General features: G+C 51.5%; 1 protein-coding gene across 2 annotated transcripts; it reads left to right on the top strand.

Moving 5' to 3' along the window:
- Positions 1–1896: 1896 nt before the first annotated feature.
- ccdc88b (coiled-coil domain containing 88B) lies at positions 1897–23088 on the top strand. 2 transcript variants are annotated; one of them, XM_066718868.1, is made up of 30 exons: positions 1897–2143; positions 6332–6474; positions 7411–7519; positions 8528–8597; positions 8768–8826; positions 9181–9264; positions 9572–9712; positions 9838–9968; positions 10109–10190; positions 10309–10467; positions 10793–10939; positions 11072–11216; positions 11375–11547; positions 12247–12336; positions 12580–13017; positions 13212–13391; positions 13753–14093; positions 14713–14839; positions 14989–15110; positions 15440–16019; positions 16241–16402; positions 16664–16941; positions 17221–17364; positions 17538–17724; positions 18307–18452; positions 18606–18710; positions 18958–19118; positions 19335–19613; positions 19845–19910; positions 22097–23088. In XM_066718868.1, exons 1-30 carry the CDS (start codon positions 2069–2071, stop codon positions 22153–22155), a joined length of 4983 nt encoding a protein of 1660 aa, XP_066574965.1. In that variant the 5' UTR covers positions 1897–2068; the 3' UTR covers positions 22156–23088. The 2 variants fall into 2 exon arrangements, with proteins under 2 accessions (XP_066574965.1, XP_066574964.1); XM_066718867.1 differs by having other exon boundaries at positions 19842–19910.
- Positions 23089–23116: the final 28 nt, after the last annotated feature.

Raw genomic sequence — 23116 nt, 5'->3', positions numbered from 1 at the left:
CTGAGTGTGTGAGTGTGTCTGTGTGTGTGAGTGTGTGTGTGAGTGTGTCTGTGTGTGTGAGTGTGTTTGAGTGTGTCTGTGTGTGTGAGTGTGTCTGTGTGTGTGAGTGTGTTTGAGTGTGTGTGAGTGTGTTTGAGTGTGTCTGTGTGTGTGAGTGTGTTTGAGTGTGTCTGTGTGTCTGTGTGTGTGAGTGTGTCTGAGTGTGTGAGTGTGTGTGTGAGTGTGTCTGTGTGTGTGTGAGTGTGTCTGTGTGTGTGAGTGTGTTTGAGTGTGTCTGTGTGTCTGTGTGTGTCTGTGTGTGTGAGTGTGTTTGAGTGTGTCTGTGTGTCTGTGTGTCTGTGTGTGTGAGTGTGTCTGTGTGTGTGAGTGTGTTTGAGTGTGTCTGTGTGTTTGAGTGTGTGTGAGTGTGTTTGAGTGTGTCTGTGTGTCTGTGTGTCTGTGTGTGTGAGTGTGTCTGAGTGTGTGAGTGTGTCTGTGTGTGTGTGTGTGTGTGAGTGTGTCTGTGTGTGTGAGTGTGTTTGAGTGTGTCTGTGTGTCTGTGTGTGTGAGTGTGTCTGAGTGTGTGAGTGTGTGTGTGAGTGTGTCTGTGTGTGTGAGTGTGTTTGAGTGTGTGAGTGTGTTTGAGTGTGTCTGTGTGTGTGTGAGTGTGTCTGTGTGTGTGAGTGTGTTTGAGTGTGTCTGTGTGTCTGTGTGTCTGAGTGTGTGAGTGTGTCTGAGTGTGTGAGTGTGTCTGTGTGTGTGAGTGTGTGTGTGAGTGTGTCTGTGTGTGTGAGTGTGTTTGAGTGTGTCTGTGTGTGTGAGTGTGTCTGTGTGTGTGAGTGTGTTTGAGTGTGTGTGAGTGTGTCTGTTTGTGTGAGTGTGTTTGAGTGTGTCTGTGTGTCTGTGTGTGTGAGTGTGTCTGAGTGTGTGAGTGTGTGTGTGAGTGTGTCTGTGTGTGTGTGAGTGTGTCTGTGTGTGTGAGTGTGTTTGAGTGTGTCTGTGTGTCTGAGTGTGTGAGTGTGTGTGTGAGTGTGTCTGTGTGTGTGAGTGTGTTTGAGTGTGTCTGTGTGTGTGAGTGTGTCTGTGTGTGTGAGTGTGTGTGAGTGTGTTTGAGTGTGTCTGTGTTTGAGTGTGTCTGTGTGTCTGTGTGTGTGAGTGTGTCTGTGTGTGTGAGTGTGTTTGAGTGTGTCTGTGTTTGAGTGTGTGTGAGTGTGTCTGTGTGTGTGAGTGTGTCTGTGTGTGTGAGTGTGTCTGAGTGTGTGAGTGTGTCTGTGTGTGTGAGTGTGTGAGTGTGTGTGAGTGTGTGAGTGTGTTTGAGTGTGTGTGAGTGTGTTTGAGTGTGTCTGTGTGTGTGAGTGTGTTTGAGTGTGTCTGTGTGTCTGTGTGTCTGTGTGTGTGTCGCTTACAGTCTGTGTGCGGAAGTGTGAGTCTTTCTGTACAGGAGCATCATCCGTAGGCGGGTGTAATATAGGGGACAATACCGCTGCAGTCATTGTCACCAGAGATGGGGGGTGTGGGGGGAGGTTGGGGTGCGACAGAACCTGTACTGAACCCCAGCTGAGTTTACATGTCTACAGCATCTGAAACCGAAATTACGAACACAACTCCCCCCTCCCTCTCTCTCTCTCTCTCTCTACACTCATACACACGCACACGTATGTACATCTACACACAGGCCGCGTCTCGTTAACGGAGACACTGTGGCGAGTTTGAGTTTGGGCTTTTAATAAACATTTCCTCAAAACGTGTCGCAGAACAAGTGCAGTGTGCAGTTGGTGTGATGCAATGCGAGGAATTCCGGTTGCGGGTTTGTGTTTTGCACTGCCGCAACTTCAACTGCCGAGAGAGAGAGAGAGAGAGAGAGAGAGAGAGAGAGAGAGAGAGAGAGAGAGAGAGAGAGAGAGAGAGAGAGAGAGAGAGAGAGTGGGGAGCGTGGAGTTGAAGTGCAGTAGTTGAGTAGTCCACGGAGCGGGTGCATGCATGTTTATTTATTTTATTATAATTATTGTTTGTATCTGTGTTCTGTGAATTAAAGTGAATTCTGTGCGTTAATTGCCGACCGGTTAATGAGGGCGCTGTGCCGGCGGTGATGGAGCCGAGGACCGAGATGGGGGAGAGCTGCCAGACCCTGCGGGAGTTCATGTCCGGCCCGCTGGTCACCTGGGTGAGTCGCGATTGGGGATGATTGATTGTTAATTGATTTTTCTTGATTATTGTTATTGCTGCGAGTGAATGGTGAATCTGATAGCCCAGGGGCAGGGCTAAAACTTCTGCTTTTCCCCTGCGAGGCCGCTTCCTTATTCGCTGGACTTTTGTGTTAAATTGATTTTGTTTTTGTTTTTCCTCAGTCTTAGCCCCCCATCCCCACCCACACACATTGTCCTCCATGTCTTCCCGTTGCCGGTCTTCACTCCTTTTCTTTCTGTTTCTCGTCTTTTCTCTTCTTAAAATTGAGAAACACTGTATTAGCTCTCTTCCCCTTTCCCATCCTTTGAGCATATTTGTTTCATCGAGCTGTCATTATTATTATTCTGATTATTATTCGTAGTAGTAGTGAGTGTAGTAGGGTTGTAGTAGGGTTGTAGTAGTATAGTGTGCTAGGGGCATAGTTAAGCAGGGGATTGGGGTCATAGTGGATTGTATCATGGATGGATTGGGTCCTTCAGTAGGATAGTGACCAGTGTGAGCAAATCTCTTCAGTTTGGAGTCAGTTAAGTGCTGAACACAGAAGCCTGAGCTCTCAGTGGTTGAGTGGACTGGACTGGACTGGACTGGACTGGACTGGACTGGACTGATACGGCTCTGTCCGAGAAGCACTCGTCCAGGGGTCAAGGGTCAGGTCCCTTTCAGGCCAGCTGTACCACTACATCTGCCTGTGTCGGACTGTTTATCTGACTGACTCCAATATAGCTCAGTCTGTGTGTGACAGTGTAGTGGTCAGTGTCTGTGTGTGTGTGAGTGTAGTGGTCAGTCTCTCTCTGTCAGTGGACCGTGTCTGTGTGTCAGTGTAGTGGACAGTGTCTGTGTGTGTGTGTGTCAGTGTAGTGGACAGTGTGTGTGTGTATGTCAGTGTAGTGGACAGTGTGTGTGTGTATGTCAGTGTAGTGGACAGTGTCTGTGTGTGTGTCAGTGTAGTGGACAGTGTCTGTGTGTGTGTTTGTGTGTCAGTGTAGTGGACAGTGTCTGTGTGTGTATGTCAGTGTAGTGGACAGTGTCTGTGTGTGTGTGTGTGTCAGTGTAGTGGACAGTGTCTGTGTGTGTGTGTGTCAGTGTAGTGGACAGTGTCTGTGTGTGTGTGTCAGTGTAGTGGACAGTGTCTGTGTGTGTGTGTGTGTCAGTGTAGTGGACAGTGTCTGTGTGTGTGTGTGTCAGTGTAGTGGACAGTGTCTGTGTGTGTGTGTCAGTGTAGTGGACAGTGTCTGTGTGTGTGTCAGTGTAGTGGACAGTGTCTGTGTGTGTATGTCAGTGTAGTGGACAGTGTCTGTGTGTGTCAGTGTAGTGGACAGTGTCTGTGTGTGTATGTCAGTGTAGTGGACAGTGTCTGTGTGTGTCAGTGTAGTGGACAGTGTCTGTGTGTATGTCAGTGTAGTGGACAGTGTCTGTGTGTGTGTGTGTGTGTGTGTCAGTGTAGTGGACAGTGTCTGTGTGTATGTCAGTGTAGTGGACAGTGTCTGTGTGTGTGTGTGTGTGTGTCAGTGTAGTGGACAGTGTCTGTGTGTATGTCAGTGTAGTGGACAGTGTCTGTGTGTGTATGTCAGTGTAGTGGACAGTGTCTGTGTGTGTGTCAGTGTAGTGGACAGTGTCTGTGTGTGTGTTTGTGTGTCAGTGTAGTGGACAGTGTCTGTGTGTGTATGTCAGTGTAGTGGACAGTGTCTGTGTGTGTGTGTGTCAGTGTAGTGGACAGTGTCTGTGTGTGTCAGTGTAGTGGACAGTGTCTGTGTATGTGTGTCAGTGTAGTGGACAGTGTCTGTGTGTGTGTCAGTGTAGTGGACAGTGTCTGTGTGTGTGTGTGTCAGTGTAGTGGACAGTGTCTGTGTGTGTGTGTCAGTGTAGTGGACAGTGTCTGTGTGTGTGTGTGTGTCAGTGTAGTGGACAGTGTCTGTGTGTGTGTGTGTCAGTGTAGTGGACAGTGTCTGTGTGTGTGTGTCAGTGTAGTGGACAGTGTCTGTGTGTGTGTCAGTGTAGTGGACAGTGTCTGTGTGTGTATGTCAGTGTAGTGGACAGTGTCTGTGTGTGTCAGTGTAGTGGACAGTGTCTGTGTGTATGTCAGTGTAGTGGACAGTGTCTGTGTGTGTGTGTGTGTGTGTGTGTCAGTGTAGTGGACAGTGTCTGTGTGTATGTCAGTGTAGTGGACAGTGTCTGTGTGTGTGTGTGTCAGTGTAGTGGACAGTGTCTGTGTGTATGTCAGTGTAGTGGACAGTGTCTGTGTGTGTATGTCAGTGTAGTGGACAGTGTCTGTGTGTGTGTCAGTGTAGTGGACAGTGTCTGTGTGTGTGTTTGTGTGTCAGTGTAGTGGACAGTGTCTGTGTGTGTATGTCAGTGTAGTGGACAGTGTCTGTGTGTGTGTGTGTCAGTGTAGTGGACAGTGTCTGTGTGTGTCAGTGTAGTGGACAGTGTCTGTGTATGTGTGTCAGTGTAGTGGACAGTGTCTGTGTGTGTGTCAGTGTAGTGGACAGTGTCTGTGTGTGTATGTCAGTGTAGTGGACAGTGTCTGTGTGTGTGTGTGTCAGTGTAGTGGACAGTGTCTGTGTGTGTCAGTGTAGTGGACAGTGTCTGTGTGTGTGTTTGTGTGTCAGTGTAGTGGACAGTGTCTGTGTGTGTATGTCAGTGTAGTGGACAGTGTCTGTGTGTGTGTGTGTCAGTGTAGTGGACAGTGTCTGTGTGTGTGTCAGTGTAGTGGACAGTGTCTGTGTGTGTATGTCAGTGTAGTGGACAGTGTCTGTGTGTGTGTGTGTGTCAGTGTAGTGGACAGTGTCTGTGTGTGTGTGTGTCAGTGTAGTGGACAGTGTCTGTGTGTGTGTGTCAGTGTAGTGGACAGTGTCTGTGTGTGTGTGTGTGTCAGTGTAGTGGACAGTGTCTGTGTGTGTGTGTGTCAGTGTAGTGGACAGTGTCTGTGTGTGTGTGTCAGTGTAGTGGACAGTGTCTGTGTGTGTGTCAGTGTAGTGGACAGTGTCTGTGTGTGTATGTCAGTGTAGTGGACAGTGTCTGTGTGTGTCAGTGTAGTGGACAGTGTCTGTGTGTATGTCAGTGTAGTGGACAGTGTCTGTGTGTGTGTGTGTGTGTGTGTGTCAGTGTAGTGGACAGTGTCTGTGTGTATGTCAGTGTAGTGGACAGTGTCTGTGTGTGTGTGTGTGTGTGTGTCAGTGTAGTGGACAGTGTCTGTGTGTATGTCAGTGTAGTGGACAGTGTCTGTGTGTGTATGTCAGTGTAGTGGACAGTGTCTGTGTGTGTGTCAGTGTAGTGGACAGTGTCTGTGTGTGTGTTTGTGTGTCAGTGTAGTGGACAGTGTCTGTGTGTGTATGTCAGTGTAGTGGACAGTGTCTGTGTGTGTGTGTGTCAGTGTAGTGGACAGTGTCTGTGTGTGTCAGTGTAGTGGACAGTGTCTGTGTGTGTGTGTGTCAGTGTAGTGGACAGTGTCTGTGTGTGTGTCAGTGTAGTGGACAGTGTCTGTGTGTGTATGTCAGTGTAGTGGACAGTGTCTGTGTGTGTCAGTGTAGTGGACAGTGTCTGTGTGTGTCAGTGTAGTGGACAGTGTCTGTGTGTGTGTTTGTGTGTCAGTGTAGTGGACAGTGTCTGTGTGTGTATGTCAGTGTAGTGGACAGTGTCTGTGTGTGTGTGTGTCAGTGTAGTGGACAGTGTCTGTGTGTGTGTCAGTGTAGTGGACAGTGTCTGTGTGTGTATGTCAGTGTAGTGGACAGTGTCTGTGTGTGTCAGTGTAGTGGACAGTGTCTGTGTGTGTCAGTGTAGTGGACAGTGTCTGTGTGTGTGTTTGTGTGTCAGTGTAGTGGACAGTGTCTGTGTGTGTATGTCAGTGTAGTGGACAGTGTCTGTGTGTGTGTGTGTCAGTGTAGTGGACAGTGTCTGTGTGTGTGTCAGTGTAGTGGACAGTGTCTGTGTGTGTATGTCAGTGTAGTGGACAGTGTCTGTGTGTGTGTGTGTGTGTGTATCAGTACAGTGTACTGTAATGCAGTGGAGAGTCTCTGTGTCAGTCCTTTGCATTGTCTCTGACCGTCCAATCACAAGGCAGAACACATTTCCATGGAAACTCCTGCTCACCCCAATTCTGAGAAACCACTCTGTGGTACTCTCCCTCTCACCCCCTCTCTTCTCACTCTCTCTCCCTCTCTCTCAGGTGAGGACATTCGAGGCACTGGTGGATGTAGGGGAACAGATTTCCACGCAGTACTTGGAAGTGAACTCCAGCTCCCATGATGCTCAGGGCCAGTACTTGCGGCTTGTGGACGGCGTCTTCCTCAACAGGGTCATGCGCCTCATGTGAGTGTCGGGGTGCGGAGCTGCCACTGCAACAACCTCCCTATCAACAGCAGTTGTTGTTTTATTGTTCCTGTTCCTGAGTTGTGTTAAATTCAGTGCGAGTCACCCTAGCAGCAATAATAATAATAATAATAATATTAAACCTTTTATTATACCTTTATCCCAGTCAGCTCTTGTTCAACCGCCAAGTTGCAGGCAGCAGGGCCACAGTCTCAGCACAGTGAGCAGGGCCACTGTCACAGCACAGGCAGCAGGGCCACAATCACAGCACAGGCAGCAGGGCCACAGTCACAGCACAGACAGCAGGGCCACGTCACAGCACAGGCAGCAGGGCCACAGTCACAGCACAGACAGCAGGGCCACAGTCACAGCACAGGCAGCAGGGCCACGTCACAGCACAGACAGCAGGGCCACAATCACAGCACAGGCAGCAGGGCCACAGTCACAGCACAGACAGCAGGGCCACAGTCACAGCACAGGCAGCAGGGCCACAGTCACAGCACAGACAGCAGGGCCACAGTCACAGCACAGACAGCAGGGCCACAGTCACAGCACAAGCAGCAGGGCCACAGTCACAGCGCAGTGAGCAGGGCCACAGTCACAGCACAGTGAGCAGGGCCACGGTCACAGCACAGGCAGCAGGGCCACAGTCACAGCGCAGTGAGCAGGGCCACAGTTAGAACACAGGGAGCAGGGACACAGTCACAGCGCAGTGAGCAGGGCCACAGTCAGAACACAGGGAGCAGGGACACAGTCACAGCGACGGTGCAGGTCAGCCGAGACGTAATGGAAATTGTAGTTGATTTGTTAATTTGTGTTTCTAAACTATTTCTTTCTGCATCCCCCCCTCCTACTGCACTGCACCCTCCCTGGTCCTGTCTCTTCCCTATCTCCCCTCCCCCGTCTCTCTGGTGGTGGCTCTGTGGGGCCCGACAGTGACCCAAATCCCCGTCTGGAGCGTATCTACAGCACGGAGAAGAGTGACGGAGTAATCAGGGTCCAGAATTTCTCCATCCTTACCCGACACCTGCGATCCTACTACCAGGTCAGAGAAAGAGGGGGAGCGAGAGGGGGAAGCGAGTGTGGGAGGGAGTGGGGGTGGAGGAGATGGGGAAGAGGAAGGGCCAGGGGAGGAGGAAGAGTCATGGGGAGGCAGGTGGGAGGAGACGCGGCGGTTGGTTGAGGGATGGGATGGGGCGGTGGGGGTGTGAAGGGAGGGGCAGACTGGGAGAGGGAGTGAGATGAAGGTTGGGGAGAGGGAGGGGAGGCTACAAACGGAGGGCAGGGGCAAATGTTGCTATGACAACAGAACCTCCTAATGGCTGTGCCTCCCACCCCCTCCCCCAGCGTCTGATACTGCTTCCATGGTAACCGGCTCAGACCTCGCAGCAATCCACTTCCTGTTTACTTACCTTAACTTCCTCTTCTTGGAGCTATGCTCTGTCCCGGCTCCCCCACCGTCTCCCTCCCTCCCTCTCTCTCTCTCCCTCTCTCTCTTTATTGTAGTGTTGTTCAATGCAGTGTTGCTTAGTATACAGTCTGGTTTTGCTCAGTGCAGTGTTAGTGTAGTGTAGTGGTGCTCAGTGTATTGTTGCTCAGTTCCATCTGATCAGTCTTGTAGATATTCAGGCTATTTCTGAGCTGCTGCCCACAGCCCAGTGCTCAATCACCTCAGCCCTCCACCCAGACCCCCCAACCCCCCACCCCCAAACCCCATGCACACGTGACTCTCACACGCACCAGTTTCGTGTTCTAGAATCTTCAATCAGGGTTAATGTGGTCAGAGAGCACTGACAGATAAAAAAAGCACACGCACACGCACACCCATCCTCACACACACACACACACATGTGTCATTCTGTCAGTGGTATTGTGGTGTATTTGTGTAACTTGCTCATCTCAACATTAGAACATTCTAGATGCCGGTATGACGGTGTCCCGCGTTGCTGCTCAAAGACGGCTCGGGATATTCTGCCCCCTGCTGTACGGACGGCCTCCCTCTCTGTCAGTCCATCTGTCTGAGTCCCTGTCTGTCTGTCTGTCTGTTTATTAGGAAGATCTGCAGCAGCTCATTCTGATGCCCCTCCCCAATGTGGCAGTTTTGGGACGAGACCCCCTCACAGGTACCACCCCCCTTCCATTTCTCCTCCTTTCCTCTCTTTCCTCTTCCTTACCATCCTCTCTCTCTCTCTCGCTCTCTCTGTGCTCTCTGTCCGTCTGTCTCACAGAATGCCCTGTGTCTGTCTGAACTCTCTTATTCACTGTCTGTCTGTCTGCCTGTCTGTGTTATCAGAGGCGGCTGTAGAGGAGCTGAGGAGACTGTTGCTGCTGCTACTGGGCTGTGCTGTACAGGTGAGACACTTTGTGTGTCAGTGTGTGTGTATGTATTTGTGTGTGCATGTGCATGTATGTGTGTGTGTGTCTGTGCATGCATGCTAGTCTGTGTGTGTCTGTGTGCATGTGCATGTATGTGTGTGTGTCAGAGGGTGTGTCGTACTGGGACTGTCATACTCATGCTGACTAATACAAGAACACTGAAAACTGTCCACTGATGCACTTGTATCAGGCTGCACACTTCCACCTTTTCAGAGTCATACTGCTACTTGACTAGCTGTGGTGTGTGTGTGTGCAGATCGGAGTGTGTGCAACTAATCTGTGCATGTCTGTGTGTGTGTGTGATGTATGTGGTTTGGTTTGTTCACACAGTGTGAGCGCAAGGAGGAGTTTATCCAGCAGATCCAGTCTCTGGACATCGAGACCCAGGCCGCTATCGCCACCTGCATCCAGGAGGTAGGTACTGCAGGCTGGGAGTCTGCCAGCAGTGGCTGCAGGAACCACATGTCACAGTGCAAGGGCACCTGTTCTGTTTATATTTGGGTTGTGTGAGGGTTGGGGGGGCGGTATATATATGTATTTTCTGTACACAGATATTGTTTATTATTGAAATATGGATCTGTTATAATTTATGTATTGCTTTGGCAATACCAGTGTACTGTTGTCATGCTACTAAAGCAAATGTAATTGAATTGAGTGAGTGACAGTAAGGGAGAGAGAGAGTGAGACAGTGAGCCTGCGTCAGCATGTGCCTCCTCCCCAGGTGACCCAGGACCCCTGCAATGTACTGCCACTCCAGTGGGGGGAGCTGTCCAGTCTGGAGCACTGCGACCTGCAGACGCTGTTCAACAGTATGGCCCAGCAGATTCACGGCCTGCTCACCCAGAGAGACGCCCACCTGGAGGTGCAATAAACACACCGTCCACATTATGATTATTATTATTGTTGTTGCTGTTATTATATCTATTATCTCTCTCTCTATCTCTCTCTCACTCTCTCCCTGCCCCCTCCTTTTCTCTCTCGTGTCAGAGGATCGCAGAGCTGAGTCAAGAGCAGGAATGCCTGACCCCCTCCACCCCCGGACGGCTTGATGCCTCCCACAGCCTCTCTGTCCAGCTGGCTGACAGCAAGGCCAAGCTGCGCCGCCTCAGACAGGAGCTGTGAGTCAGGGATGGGGGCGGGGGGGGTAGAAGAGTGGGGTACATAAGTTATATGGGCTATAGGGTTTGGGGTAAATAGGGAGCAGGGAGTGGGTTAGCTCTCAGGGTAACACACTTCCTCCACTTCCTCCTTCCTGCAGGGAGGACAAAGGCGAGCAGCTGTTGGATTACAAACAGGAAGTCCAGACGCTGGAGGCGGAGCTGAAGAAGTTAAGGCAGGAGGTGAGGCTCAATGCTAGGCGACCCTAAGCTAGGCATTTTGATTGAGGAACTGATCCAATTGATTTTGCGTTAATGGGGGTTTAAAGTGTACCCTGATCTGATCTGGTCTGTGGGGCAGAACCGGGAGCTGGTGGGCGAGGTCCGGCTGGCCCGGGGTTACCGAGATGAGCTGGACTGCCTGCGGGAGCGTGCTGCCCGGACGGACCGCCTGCAGGGGGAGCTGCAGAGCTGCAGAGACCGGCTGCAGAACATGGAGCAGTATAGGACCAGACTGGAGGTACTGAGGGAGGGAGAGTGGGATAAAGAGAGGGGAAAGAGAGGGGCCTGTCTGTCTATTTTTCTCGTGTTGCTCTCTGTCCATCAGGATGATTGACGTTCTGTCTCTCTGTCTGTCTGTGTGCATGTGTACTTTACAGTGCCTTTGCATATATTCAGTGGAGTAGTGCAGTGGACTGCAATTTAGTTTAGTGTAGTAATGTGCAGTATAGTGTAGTACAGTGTAGTGTAGTAATGTGCAGTGTAGTGTAGTAAGGTGTAGTACAGTGCAGTGTAGTAATGTGCAGTGCAGTGTGGTGAAGATGGCTCTCTGTTACCCCCTGCAGGAGCAGGGCCAGTACAACCAGTCCCTACAGGAAACACGGGCCCTGTTGGAGGGGCAGTTAGCTGAGGCGCGTGCCCGCTGTGCCCGGGTCCGAGAGCTGGACAGAGAGAACCTGTTGCTCAGACAGAGGGTCACCGACCTGGAGGGGGTAATGCTGATATACTGTACACCCACTGACCACTGCATACACTGTACACACACACACACTGACCACTGTGTACACTGTACACACGCCCTGACCACTGTGTATACTGTGTGTCTGTATGTGTGTGTCTTACAGGAGAGAGACGCTGAGAGACTGAGAGTGGACGAGCTCTTGGAAGAGAACATGGGCCTGGAGGCGGAGCTTAAGCACAGCCTGGGTGTGTCTCAGAACCTTCACCACTGGGAGGTGGAGTCAGACGAGGAGCTGAGCCATGAGAGAGGTGCCCCCGATTGACTGACCTCTCTGTCCGTCTGTAGACTGTCCTGTTGATCTGACCATCTGACCGATTGACATCTCAGACTCTCTCTGTCTGTCTCCCTACATCTCGGGCAGCCTGTTCATAGTGTCTGTCTGTCTCTCTGTCTGCCTGTCTGTCAGTCTCTCTCTCTGTCTCAGGCTTGAAGCCCCTCAGTGAGGAGGTGATCGAGGCATCATCGTGGCGACTCCTGGGGGCGGAGCAGGAGAACGCTGAGCTGCGCAGGCGGCTGGAGGAGCTGCAGGGAGCGGTGGAGAGCTGCGCTGGCCGGGAGAGCCCTGCGCACACAGACCTGGTAAAGCACACAGCACCGCTATAACACACACAGACCTGACACCAGAGCTACGTAAATGCAAGCTTTATTATTATTATAAATTGCATGTGCAATACCAGCCAATCACAGAGCAGCATTTCCAGACAGTCTGATACCTCTTATCTTGTGTATGAATGTCGTCCCGTTCATAGATGTATCAGGATTTAAAGATTCTTCAGTTACCAGCGATGGTTCAGGACACTTAATGCGAGTAGGGCCAGTGTCACAGGGTGTGCATTGGTTTTTAATAGTTTTGTTATGTTCAGCCAAAAAACACAGATCAGCTACTGTAGGTCACTTACAGCAGATCCTGGACAGGACCATGTTTAGACAGAGAGAAGGGGGGGTTGATTGTAAAATGTAACGAAACTATGTGTCTAATCCTGACGTGTGATTTATAATAAGTGTTATTGTATCAGAGATGTCATTTCACGGTTTGTGCACCAAGAACCCAAACAGCATGAGATCTCTGACACAATAATAGATACCCTTCACATGACATATGAACTTATATTGTTTGTAGTATTGTACACCAGGGTCTACTGTACTGGTAGAGTATTGTACAGGACTGGATACCCTGCTGTACTGGACTGTGTCTCTCCAGGACCAGGGCTGGAGACCCTGCTGTACTGGACTGGGCTGTAGACTGTGGGTGACTGTGTCTCTGTGCTCTGTGTTCAGGCTGAGGTGGAGCACCTGAGAGCGGAGCTGCAGAGCCAGACAGACAGGGGGACGCGGCTGGAGAGAGAACAGAAGGACACACTGGCCAAGGTGAGACAAACAGACAGGGAGGGAGGCAGACAGACACCAAGAGAGGAGAAACGGCCACAGTCGGGCAGGCCAGACGGATGGATGGACAGGGGGACAATGTGATTGAAAGGCAGTGAAATGGACAAAGTGGGGCCATAGAAGGACAGACAGACCAGGACTGATGCAGCAGTATTGGAAGACTCACCCTTTCATCCCCCTTCTCTCTCTCTCCCTCTCTCCCCCTCTCCCTACTCCTCTCTCTAGCTCCAGCACCTGACGCTGGAGAACTCCACTCTGAGAGAGAAACTTGTCTCAATAAAACAGATGCAGGAGGATGAGAGGAGGAAAGGAGGGGAGCCAGCAACAGGAACAGGGGGCGGGAAAGGAGGAGGAAAGCTGACAGAAAAGAAAGCAGATAAAACGCTCAAGCCCGAGTCAAGGGAGAGGGAAGAAGGAGAAGGGGAAGAAGGAGGAGGAGGAGAAGGGAGGCAGCCTCAGCCTCAGCCCAGCATCCAGGAGCCAGCTGTGCTTCTGGAGTCAAAGCGGGAGGCGGAGAGCCAGGCCGCGCTGGTGCTGGAGCTGCAGACTCGGCTGGAGGAGCAGAGGGGGCAGGCCCGGCAGAGGCAGCAGGAGCTGGAGGCGGAGAGAGAGCGGCTGAGGCAGACGGCGGAGGCCCTGGGCGAGGCACGGAGGAAGATGGAGGTAGGCCGGCCCGGGCAGGGTGTTCACAGAGCGCTGGTGCTTTACATATAAGAGAGATACCTGGATCTTACATCATCCAGCATATATTAAGACTTTACATTCGCTTTATGGGGGGTGTCTGTGTGTGTCTGTTTTTGTCTCTGTGTGTTAGTGTGTCTGTGCCTACATTAACTGCCCCCTTCCCCCCTGCGCAGGCCTTGAAAGGCGAGAGTGAGCTGGCCGGGGAGGAGCTGCGCCGGCTGCACAGTGAGGTGGAGCGGCTGCGGCTGCAAAGAACAGAGTTGGCTCAGCTGCGGGAGGAGAGGAGCCAGCTGGAGCGCGAGAGGGAGGGACTGCGCAGCTCCTTGGACTCACTGAGGGCTGCAGCACGCAAGGTGGGAGAGGGGCTTGAGGGATACAAGTGTCTCTACAGTAGCAGGGTTATGCTGCACTCTACTATACTGGTTTCTGTTCCAGCTGTGTCTTTCTCAGTTGCTTAATTAACCTAATTAACCTTGATTGATAGACATGTACATGAAGGTGCAGAATTGGACACAAGCCCCTCCCACAAGCTGGCAGGTTAGTCTAATAGGGGGCTGAGGAGAGAGAGAGTACAGGGCACAGGAGGGGGCATTTCAGAAAGAGAGGGGAGAGGAGAGGGAAGGAGGGAAGGGGCAAATTGAAAAGTAGGAGCTTAAATCGTGTGGATTGGACACCCCCCTCACACCCATCTGCCTGTCAACCTGCCACATCCAGGGAGACCAGCTGGAGCTGTCCATCCAGACACTGAAGGCGGAGTGTGAGCGGCTGGGGCGGAGCCTGGAGGCGGCGCAGCGGCGGGGGGAGGAGCTGGAGGCGGAGCTGCGGGAGGCTGCTCTGGAGGCAGGGTCCCTGGGCCAGGGGCGGGACCAGGCGGTGCTGGAGGTGCGGCGGCTGGAGCAGGAGAAGGAGGCGGTGCTCAGCCAGCTGGCCGGGCAGGAGCGGGAGCAGAGGCAGAGGGAGAGGGAGGTGGCCCGGCTCCGGCAGCAGCTCGAGAGCACCGCCTCCGCCCTGGAGCACAGCACCCAGAGAGCCTGCAGCCTGGAGACGGACAACAGGTCAGGACCACCAGCATCAACACCCTCCTGAGCACTCTGTCGATATGCTGTACTTATACTGGACTGCACTGCACTGGGGACTACACTGGACTGAAATCGACCCTAATATGTTTCAAAACCTGGTAGTAGCTATAGCCCAAGGGCAGACTGGGACCAGAAAATGGGCTTGGACTTTTACCCAGGGGGGCGCTGCCCGGGGCTGGGGTGGGAGGTGTTGGTGATGTGTGGTCCGGGTGTCTACACGGGGCACCCGGCCCACATGGGAATCGACCGGCCCACTGAACTAAAAAATGGCATTTGCCAGAATTGCCCGATGGCTGGACTGGCCTATGCTATAACCTACAATCTAGAAAGAGGTTTTACTCTAACAATGTAAAACTCTGATACATTATGCTGTGCTGCATGTGCTGACTTTTGGTTTGTTAATTTTTAACATTAATCTGGGCTACCCGGGCCAATTTTTAGCCCCATGCACTGGGCTACACTGTATTGGACTGCATTGAGATGCACATGACTGGACTGGACTTCATTAGGGTACACTATACTGGACTGTACTCTGTACCCCATTTAACCCTCTGCCTAACCCATCCTTTCCACTGTGGCCCTTGGCGCTGCACAGGCGTCTGCAGCAGGATGTTTGTCGGCTGCAGGAGGAGCAGGTGCAGCTGGAGGGGCTGCAGACTGAGGTCCACGAACTGAGAGCGCTAAGAACTCAGCACCAGAGCAGCCTGGCCAACCTCACACAGGTCTGTCTGTCTGTCTTTCATGATGCTTATCTCTTTGTCCTTTCTTACTTTTTGCATGTGTCCTCTGTGTCTCTCTGTCTGTCTGTCTGTCATTCATGGTATGTCTGCCTGCCTGTCTGTCGGTTTAACTGTTTAACCGCCTCCATCAGGAGCTGGTGAGTGAAAAGGTGCGGTCACAGGAGCTGGCCAATCAGGTGCAGCAGCTGAGTCGGGAGTTGGAGAAGGCGGGGCGAGGCCAGGAAGTGGGCATCGAAGGGGGAGGAGACCGCCGGTGAGTGTTGGTGCAGAGCGGGGAGGGGGAGATAAATTATAATTTATCATGAGACAGAAACCGCTCCACTCTGGAGAGAGAAAGGGGAGAGAGGGGGAGAGAGGAGAATGGTGGAGGAAGAAGGGGTGGGTGGCAAGTGAGCTGCCACCAGCAGGGAGCATTAACGACCCTACACGGGTTGGTGACCGGTGTGTTTCTCGCCTCATCTTTGTCAGATACAGAACACAACCAAACTCTCCCCTTGCATGACGTGGCCAGAATGTAGTGTGTTTGAAGGGGTGGTCTCTGGGATTTGTATAATCCTGTCGTCGCCCCATTCTGTGTTTTAGGCCCAGTGGAGGGACCCCGGGTCTTCTCCCTGTCCTGGAGGGGTCTCAGCCCTGCGGACGGGTCCTGACCCCCAGCCCCACTCCGACACACCAGCCCCAGGACAAGAGAGATGAAGACAGCACAGGAATGGACCTCACTGACAGGGAGCCTACTAATACTACAGGGGGACCCCAAACCCCCTCAGCCGGCCTGGACCCCCCTTCTGCACCCCCAACACAGGAGACGGTACCCCTAAGCTCCAGACCGTCACCTCAAGGGACAGGAGGCACAGATATAGCCAGACTGGTCGAGCAACCGCAAAAACCTGATAAGCTCCACCAGGATAAAATCAGGAATGCCGACGCCATAAGCTGCAGGGTACCCCAAACTCAGGAAGTGCCAGACGGCCGAGAACTCCCAACCTCTGACCTCAAGGTGACCCCTGACCTCCAAGGCACAGCGTCTACTCCCCTGAAAGTAGAGGGCACTCCTGGCATTCCTCACCCGACCTTCAACAGGGATGCGGGGCCCACCCTGACCTTTGAACCCCAGGACAGGAGGGAGCCTCTGAGCGCCCGGCTGATCGAGGTGGAGAGGAAGGTACACCCCCCAAATCCCCGCCCCCGGTTCACCTCTCAGGGTGTTACACTCCTAAAGATTTGGGAGTGTAATTGTCATATGTGTTATATTTTAATTTATTTTTATTATTATTAACTAAGCATCTTATATTTCTGTCAGATACGTGTTATAGCTGAATTTTTCTTTATCCCTCCCCCCTTCTCTCTCTCCCTCTCCCTCCCACCTCTCTCTCTGTATCCCAGAATGCATCACTGCAGGCGGAGCGCGATGCCCTGGGTAACCAGCTGGCTCAGAGTCAGCAGCAGTGCGGGCGGCTGCAGGAGCAGGTGGACACGCTACAGAGACACGCCCTCACCCTGCAGGACAGCAGCACCGCCCTGCTGGCGCACAACACCACCCTGCAGGTCAGAACTGCCCTCACACTCACACTCACACTCTGAGACCCTACCACACTGACACACACACACCGATACACTCATACGCTTTTACACACACTCTGATACTGAAACACACACTGACAAACTGATACACACACTGACCCTGACTCTCCATGTCCTCCTCTCCCTGTCTCTCCATTGTTTCATGTCTCTCAGTCGCTCTCTCTCTTTAGTCCTCATTGCCCCAGTTAACCCCTCTCTCTTCCCGCTCCTGCCCCCCACACACAGGTGGAACGGGCGACCCTGCTCTCTCAGCATGCTGCTCTCCAGTCTCGCTGCTCGGAGGCGGGGTCTCGTGTCGCTGCCCTGGAGGCTGAGGGGCGGGGCCTAGTCAGAGAGAAGGAGGAGCTGCGTGGGCAGTGGGAGGGGCTGCGTCGAGACCACGCCCAACTCACCACCCTGCACCAGCGGCAGGAAGTGGAGCTGGAGGAGCTCACCCTGCGCCACACCGCCCTCAAGACTGCCCACCGGCAGCTGGACATACAACACCGCGAGCTGGAGGGGCGGTAATAACTGTAACACTGTCATACACTGTAATATACTGTAGTCTCGACACACAGCGCCACAAGCTGCAGGGACGGTAATAACTAACACTGTCATACACTGTAATATCATCTACTGTAATATACTGTAGGGACTGAAATAACTGTAACACCCACTGACATTCACTATATACTGTACTGTAATTTACTGTAATATACTTGACACACAGCACCCTGAGATGGAGGGACACTAATAATGTGACACTGTCTGTCTATCTGTGTGTGTGTGTGTCTGTGTGTCAGGTACGGGGAGCTGTGCGGGCGCTGGACAGCTCTGGAGGAGGGGGAGGCGGGCGTGCGGGCAGAGAGGGAACGGCTGGTCTCTGAGACACAGACCCACAGGGAGAGAGAGAGAGAGCTGGAGAGACTACGAGAGGACAACATCAGGTCAGTGTCTGTATTAACCTATCTTCCTGTCCCTCTCCCCCCTTTTCTCTCCCTCTCCCTCCCTCCCCTCTCCTCTCCTCTCCTCTCCTCTCCTCTCCCTCTCCCTCCCAATGCCTTCATATCTCAGTACTGTCTGTATTAACCAGTACTTCCTGTCTACACTCCCCCCCCAGGCTGGCCACTCAGCAGAGGGAGTCTGCGCAGGTGCAGACAGAGCTGTGTGCGCAGGCCTCGGCTCTGCGTGGGGAGCTCGGCGCCCTGCAGCTAGATAAGACCCGGTTGGAGACCGAGCTGAACTCCCTGAGAGAGCAGAACCAGAACCTGGACATCACCTCAGCCCGGCTCAGCAGCCAGTACCAGGTCCGCAGCTCTCACAGCGCCGGCATTCCATACAAGACATTACTAGTAGTAGCTGTAGTAGCCACAGGTGGCGTGGTGGTTTGGCACCTCTGCCTCCATGTTCCTTGACACTGGGTTCGATTCCAGGCCATGGGTGTGTCTGCCTGTGTGGAGTGGGCCTCGTGGCACCTGGGTTTCCCCCACAGCTCAGAGGCAGGCTGCCGAGGCTGACTGGCTGCTCTACATCATGTGTGTGTGTGTAGTAGGTTGTGTATATACTGTGTGTATAGTGAGTAGTGAGTGTGTAGTGTTTTTCTTGGGACTGGCTCGCTGACCTCACTCCCCGTAGATTTAGATGTGTTCCTGTGATGTCCTTGGTGCCCACTGGGGGCACCAGAGAGCTCATTGGTGTGTGTTTCCAAATTGGATTCAGTGTCGTTTATAACCACTGCGCCCCCTGGTGCATTGTGATTGTGATCATGAGTATACTATACTATAATTTAATAGAAAAATTGCAAGAAGTTACATTGCTGGCTTTTGAATATTAATTATTGCCCCAATGTCTGTGTGTCTGTCTGTCTGTCTGTCTGTCAATGTGATCAGCTGTTGACCCAGCTAAAGGGGACCCTGGAGGAGGAGAACCGAGCCCTGGTGGAACAGAACCAGAGTCTGGGCCGGGAGAACCGAGCCCTGCTGGAGAGGAGTCTGCAGAGCCGAGACCAACACCACCAGCAGCAGAGAGAGTACATGTGAGTGGAAGACACCAATACACTGACACACTTTCACTCTGATACACAGACACACCTACACACTGAAACACTTTCAATCTGATACACAGACACACTGATACATTGACAGTTCTGTTAAATTAGATTGGTCTCTTTCTCTCCCCCTCTCTCCAGGGACAAGTTAAATGAGCTACGCAGAGAGAAGCAGAAGCTGGTAGAGAAGATCATGGACCAGTACCGGGTTCTGGAGCCAAACATGCCTGTGCCAAGCAAGGCTAAGTGAGTCCAAAGACCAGACAGTTCTCCAAGACCAGAGATTAATCTGGGGTCAAAATTGCTGATCAAACTGATTTGAACGTGATAGTTGACCCGGGGCCAAACTAGAGTCAAATCGGGGTGAAACTTGGCTCCATTGAACACTATCCTTTTCCGATTCCAATTGAACCGGACATCCATCCAAGTCTGCTGCCCCACAGAATGTGCATGTGAAGTGCCTGTTCCGACTCTGACCCCTGTCTCCCTCCAGGAAGGGCAACTGGATCACTGACCGGATGAAGCGGCTGATGAAGCCACGGGGCCGCGAGGGCCGGGAGCCGCTGCGCGCCCACTTCATCGCCGCCGGCAGCGTAGAGAACCTGGCCCAGGGCAGTGACCTGGACCAGCACCCCCTCAGCACCGACACACAGGGTGAGGCCAGCAGGGCAGCGAGAGAGACTGAGAGACTCTGACAGACACTGAGACACTGAGATAATGAAAGACTGGGAGACTGAGACAGTGAGATATCCTGAGAGACAGACAGAGACCTTGACACACTGAGAGACTGACACCCCAGTGTCTGAGAAGCAGTGCGATGTGCCACAAGGCCCAGAGAGACGCTAACACATACCTCCCCTCCCCCCACAGACCCCCGCAGCGCCCCCGTGTCCCCCTCCCCGCTGAGGAAGGCCACCAGCTCAGTGAGTGTGTGCGACGATCACCACGGCCCCCAGCGTGCCGGCCGCCACAAGCTCAGTTCCCGCTACCCCGTCTCCATGTCCTTCAGCCCTGGGGACGTCCGGCCCACGCCACGCCAGCGCTTCCGCCAGCGGGGGACCAGTGTGCACGGCGAGCTCCCGGCAGAGGACAGCCCCCCCAGCAGGGACAGCCTGACCTCCCTGGGTGAGGCCACAGAGGAGGAGAAAGGTGAGCGGAGGGTAATAGGTGAAAGGTTGAAGGTTAGAGTATGGAACAATAATATGTGTTTAATATGTTTATGTACATTTGATCTGATATGTTGAAAATATATGGCAATTAACTTCACCATACATTTTGAATGTAGAAGTAAGTATATGGATAACACTAAAATATATTTTAAAATGTATCCTATGGCATGCACTGCCTCTCTCTCTCTCTCACCCTCTCTTCCCACAGCAGTGAGCGAGAGCAGCCAATCAGCAGAGCTCAACTCAGACAAGTCCCACCCATCATCTGGAGCTGAAGGTCAGTAGGGGGTAGGGTCTTGGGGACAGAGGAGGGGCATGGGAGGTTTGTCTGAAACACAGTGACACTAGGCGCATTTACACGGCCATTTCTAATCCGGATAAAATGCATCAGAACATCTGATCAGGATCAGTGGTGTTGCGTTTACACTGCCATTTGATCAGGATCAACTTTCAGCCGCCAGGGGTCCTCACATGCGCACTAGCACACAAGTCCAGACTTCATTACAGTGAGGGAAAAAAGTATTTGATCCCCTGCTGATTTTGTACGTTTGCCCACTGACAAAGAAATGATCAGTCTATAATTTTAATGGTAGGTGTATTTTAACAGTGAGAGACAGAATAACAACCTAAAAATCCAGAAAAACGCATTTCAAAAAAGTTATAAATTGATTTGCATGTTAATGAGGGAAATAAGTATTTGATCCCCTATCAATCAGCAAGATTTCTGACTCCCAGGTGTCTTTTATACAGGTAACGAGCTGAGATTAGGAGCTCTCTCTTAAAGGGAGTGCTCCTAATCTCAGCTCGTTACCTGTATAAAAGACACCTGTCCACAGAAGCAATCATTCAATCAGATTCCAAACTCTCCACCATGGCCAAGACCAAAGAGCTGTCCAAGGATGTCAGGGACAAGATTGTAGACCTACACAAGGCTGGAATGGGCTACAAGACCATCGCCAAGCTGCTTGGTAAGAAGGTGACAACAGTTGGTGCGATTATTCGCAAATGGAAGAAACACAAAATAACTGTCAGTCTCCCTCGGTCTGGGGCTCCATGCAAGATCTCACCTCGTGGAGTTTCAATGATCATGAGAACGGTGAGGAATCAGCCCAGAACTGCACGGGAGGATCTTGTTAATGGTCTCAAGGCAGCTGGGACCATAGTCACCAAGAAAACAATTGGTAACACACTACGCCGTGAAGGACTGAAATCCTGCAGTGCCCGCAAGGTCCCCCTGCTCAAGAAAGCACATGTACAGGCCCGTCTGAAGTTTGCCAATGAACATCTGAATGATTCAGAGGAGAACTGGGTGAAAGTGTTGTGGTCAGATGAGACCAAAATCGAGCTCTTTGGCATCAACTCAACTCGCCGTGTTTGGAGGAGGAGGAATGACCCCAAGAACACCATCCCCACCGTCAAACATGGAGGTGGAGACATTATGCTTTGGGGGTGTTTTTCTGCTAAGGGGACAGGACAACTGCACCGCATCAAAGGGACGATGGACGGGGCCATGTACCGTCAAATCTTGGGTGAGAACCTCCTTCCCTCAGCCAGGGCATTGAAAATGGGTCGTGGATGGGTATTCCAGGATGACAATGACACAAAACACACAGCCAAGGCAACAAAGGAGTGGCTCAAGAAGAAGCACATTAAGGTCCTGGAGTGGCCTAGCCAGTCTCCAGACCTTAATCCCATAGAAAATCTGTGGAGGGAGCTGACGGTTCGAGTTGCCAAACGTCAGCCTCGAAACCTTAATGACTTGGAGAGGATCTGCAAAGAGGAGTGGGACAAAATCCCTCCTGAGATGTGTGCAAACCTGGTGGCCAACTACAAGAAACGTCTGACCTCTGTGATTGCCAACAAGGGTTTTGCCACCAAGTACTAAGTCAAAGGGGTCAAATACTTATTTCCCTCATTAACATGCAAATCAATGTATAACTTTTTTGAAATGAGTTTTTCTGGATTTTTTTGTTGTTATTCTGTCTCTCACTGTTAAAATTAAAATTATAGACTGATCATTTCTTTGTCAGTGGGCAAACGTACAAAATCAGCAGGGGATCAAATACTTTTTTCCCTCACTGTATATAACAATAACAAGCCATTTAGTGTTAATTTGAACAGTATTGTATTTATAATACAGGAAGTAGGGAAGTGTCTCCTATCTGCCCCAATGATGTGAAGGCTGTTTGTCTGTCACCTGCCTCTAAAACACACACCGCCGCAGTGCATGCCAGGACTTGAGCCGCTCGAGCGTTTACACTGCCAGGATGAAATGCTACCGATGCATTTGAATGGATCTGTACCATCTCCCTGAGAGGTGCATTTGATCTGATAGCTGAGCATTTACTCTGCCATTTCTGAGCAGGATCAAACGCTACCGATAAAAGAGCCTTCAGTGTGTTGGAGGGTGAGTGTGTGTGTACCTGTGTGCACCTGACATGTGAACTTCCTGTTTCCTGTTAGACTGCCAATCAAGGGACCAATCACCTGTGACCAAGAAGAACAGCCTCCCATCGCACTGATGATTCCAGTCCACTGCAGCCCAGTTCAGTCCCAGACCCTGTCCACTCAGGTCAACTACTGTCCCAGTTCAGTCCACCCGACTCCACTCCACTGCAGTGCACCAGAGAGAGTGCCTTACTGTACTGCACTGTCAGAGAGAGAGCGTGTCTGCACTGTACTGGAGACAATGCCTTATATACCGTTACCACTGGCCTTGTTTAGGTGCACTTCGGCGTGGGCTGTAACCGTACACATAAACTTTGCTGCCTGCGTTTCCATTCATTGTCTTGAGGTACAGCTGCCCTAGGAAATGAAAGTGAGGCACGAAAGGTCAAAATGCATTCTGGGCCACTCGTCATTTTGGGATTTAGTGTTAAAAAACTGGAGGCTGAAATACCTCTAACATTAAATTGTCCTGCAGGGCACTGTGCCAAAGGTCCAACCTGATTGTACTGGATTGAGTAGCATCGCATCCTGATGTCTCAGCTCTAATAAATTATGTGTTTATCTCCAAGATGGCTGACCTGTTTATTATTATTATTATTATTATTATTATTATTATTATTATCATCATCATCATCATCCAGCACGCGCCTTTATTCAAGTTGATTGGCAGGAGTTGTACACACTCTCTCTCTGTGTCACTGAAGTCACCAGCACTGCTCTCTGCCCCGCTGCCTCTTGGCCCCAGTTCTTCCACAGCTGAAGTGAGGAATGTGATCAACAAGACTGTATGGTGCTCAAGTGTGTATTGTAGATCAATACTGGATTTTGCTAATTTAACCTGTATTATAACTATAATATATACAGCTCATCTACAACCTGACAAAATGTTCACCATTGGTCAACTGTACAACGGAAGGGTGTAGACTTTCTATAGGTGCTGTATATATTAAATTCAGATTTGTATTTTTAATATATATTTTTTCCACAATAAAATGTTTTCCCCTTAACAGTGTGGAGTTGGTGTGTAGAAAAGTG

The sequence above is a fragment of the Amia ocellicauda genome, chromosome 12 (assembly GCF_036373705.1).
Source record: "Amia ocellicauda isolate fAmiCal2 chromosome 12, fAmiCal2.hap1, whole genome shotgun sequence".
NCBI lineage: Eukaryota > Metazoa > Chordata > Actinopteri > Amiiformes > Amiidae > Amia > Amia ocellicauda.
The sequence above is the reverse complement of the archived record's forward strand: the minus strand, read 5'-3'. Positions and strand labels throughout refer to the sequence as shown.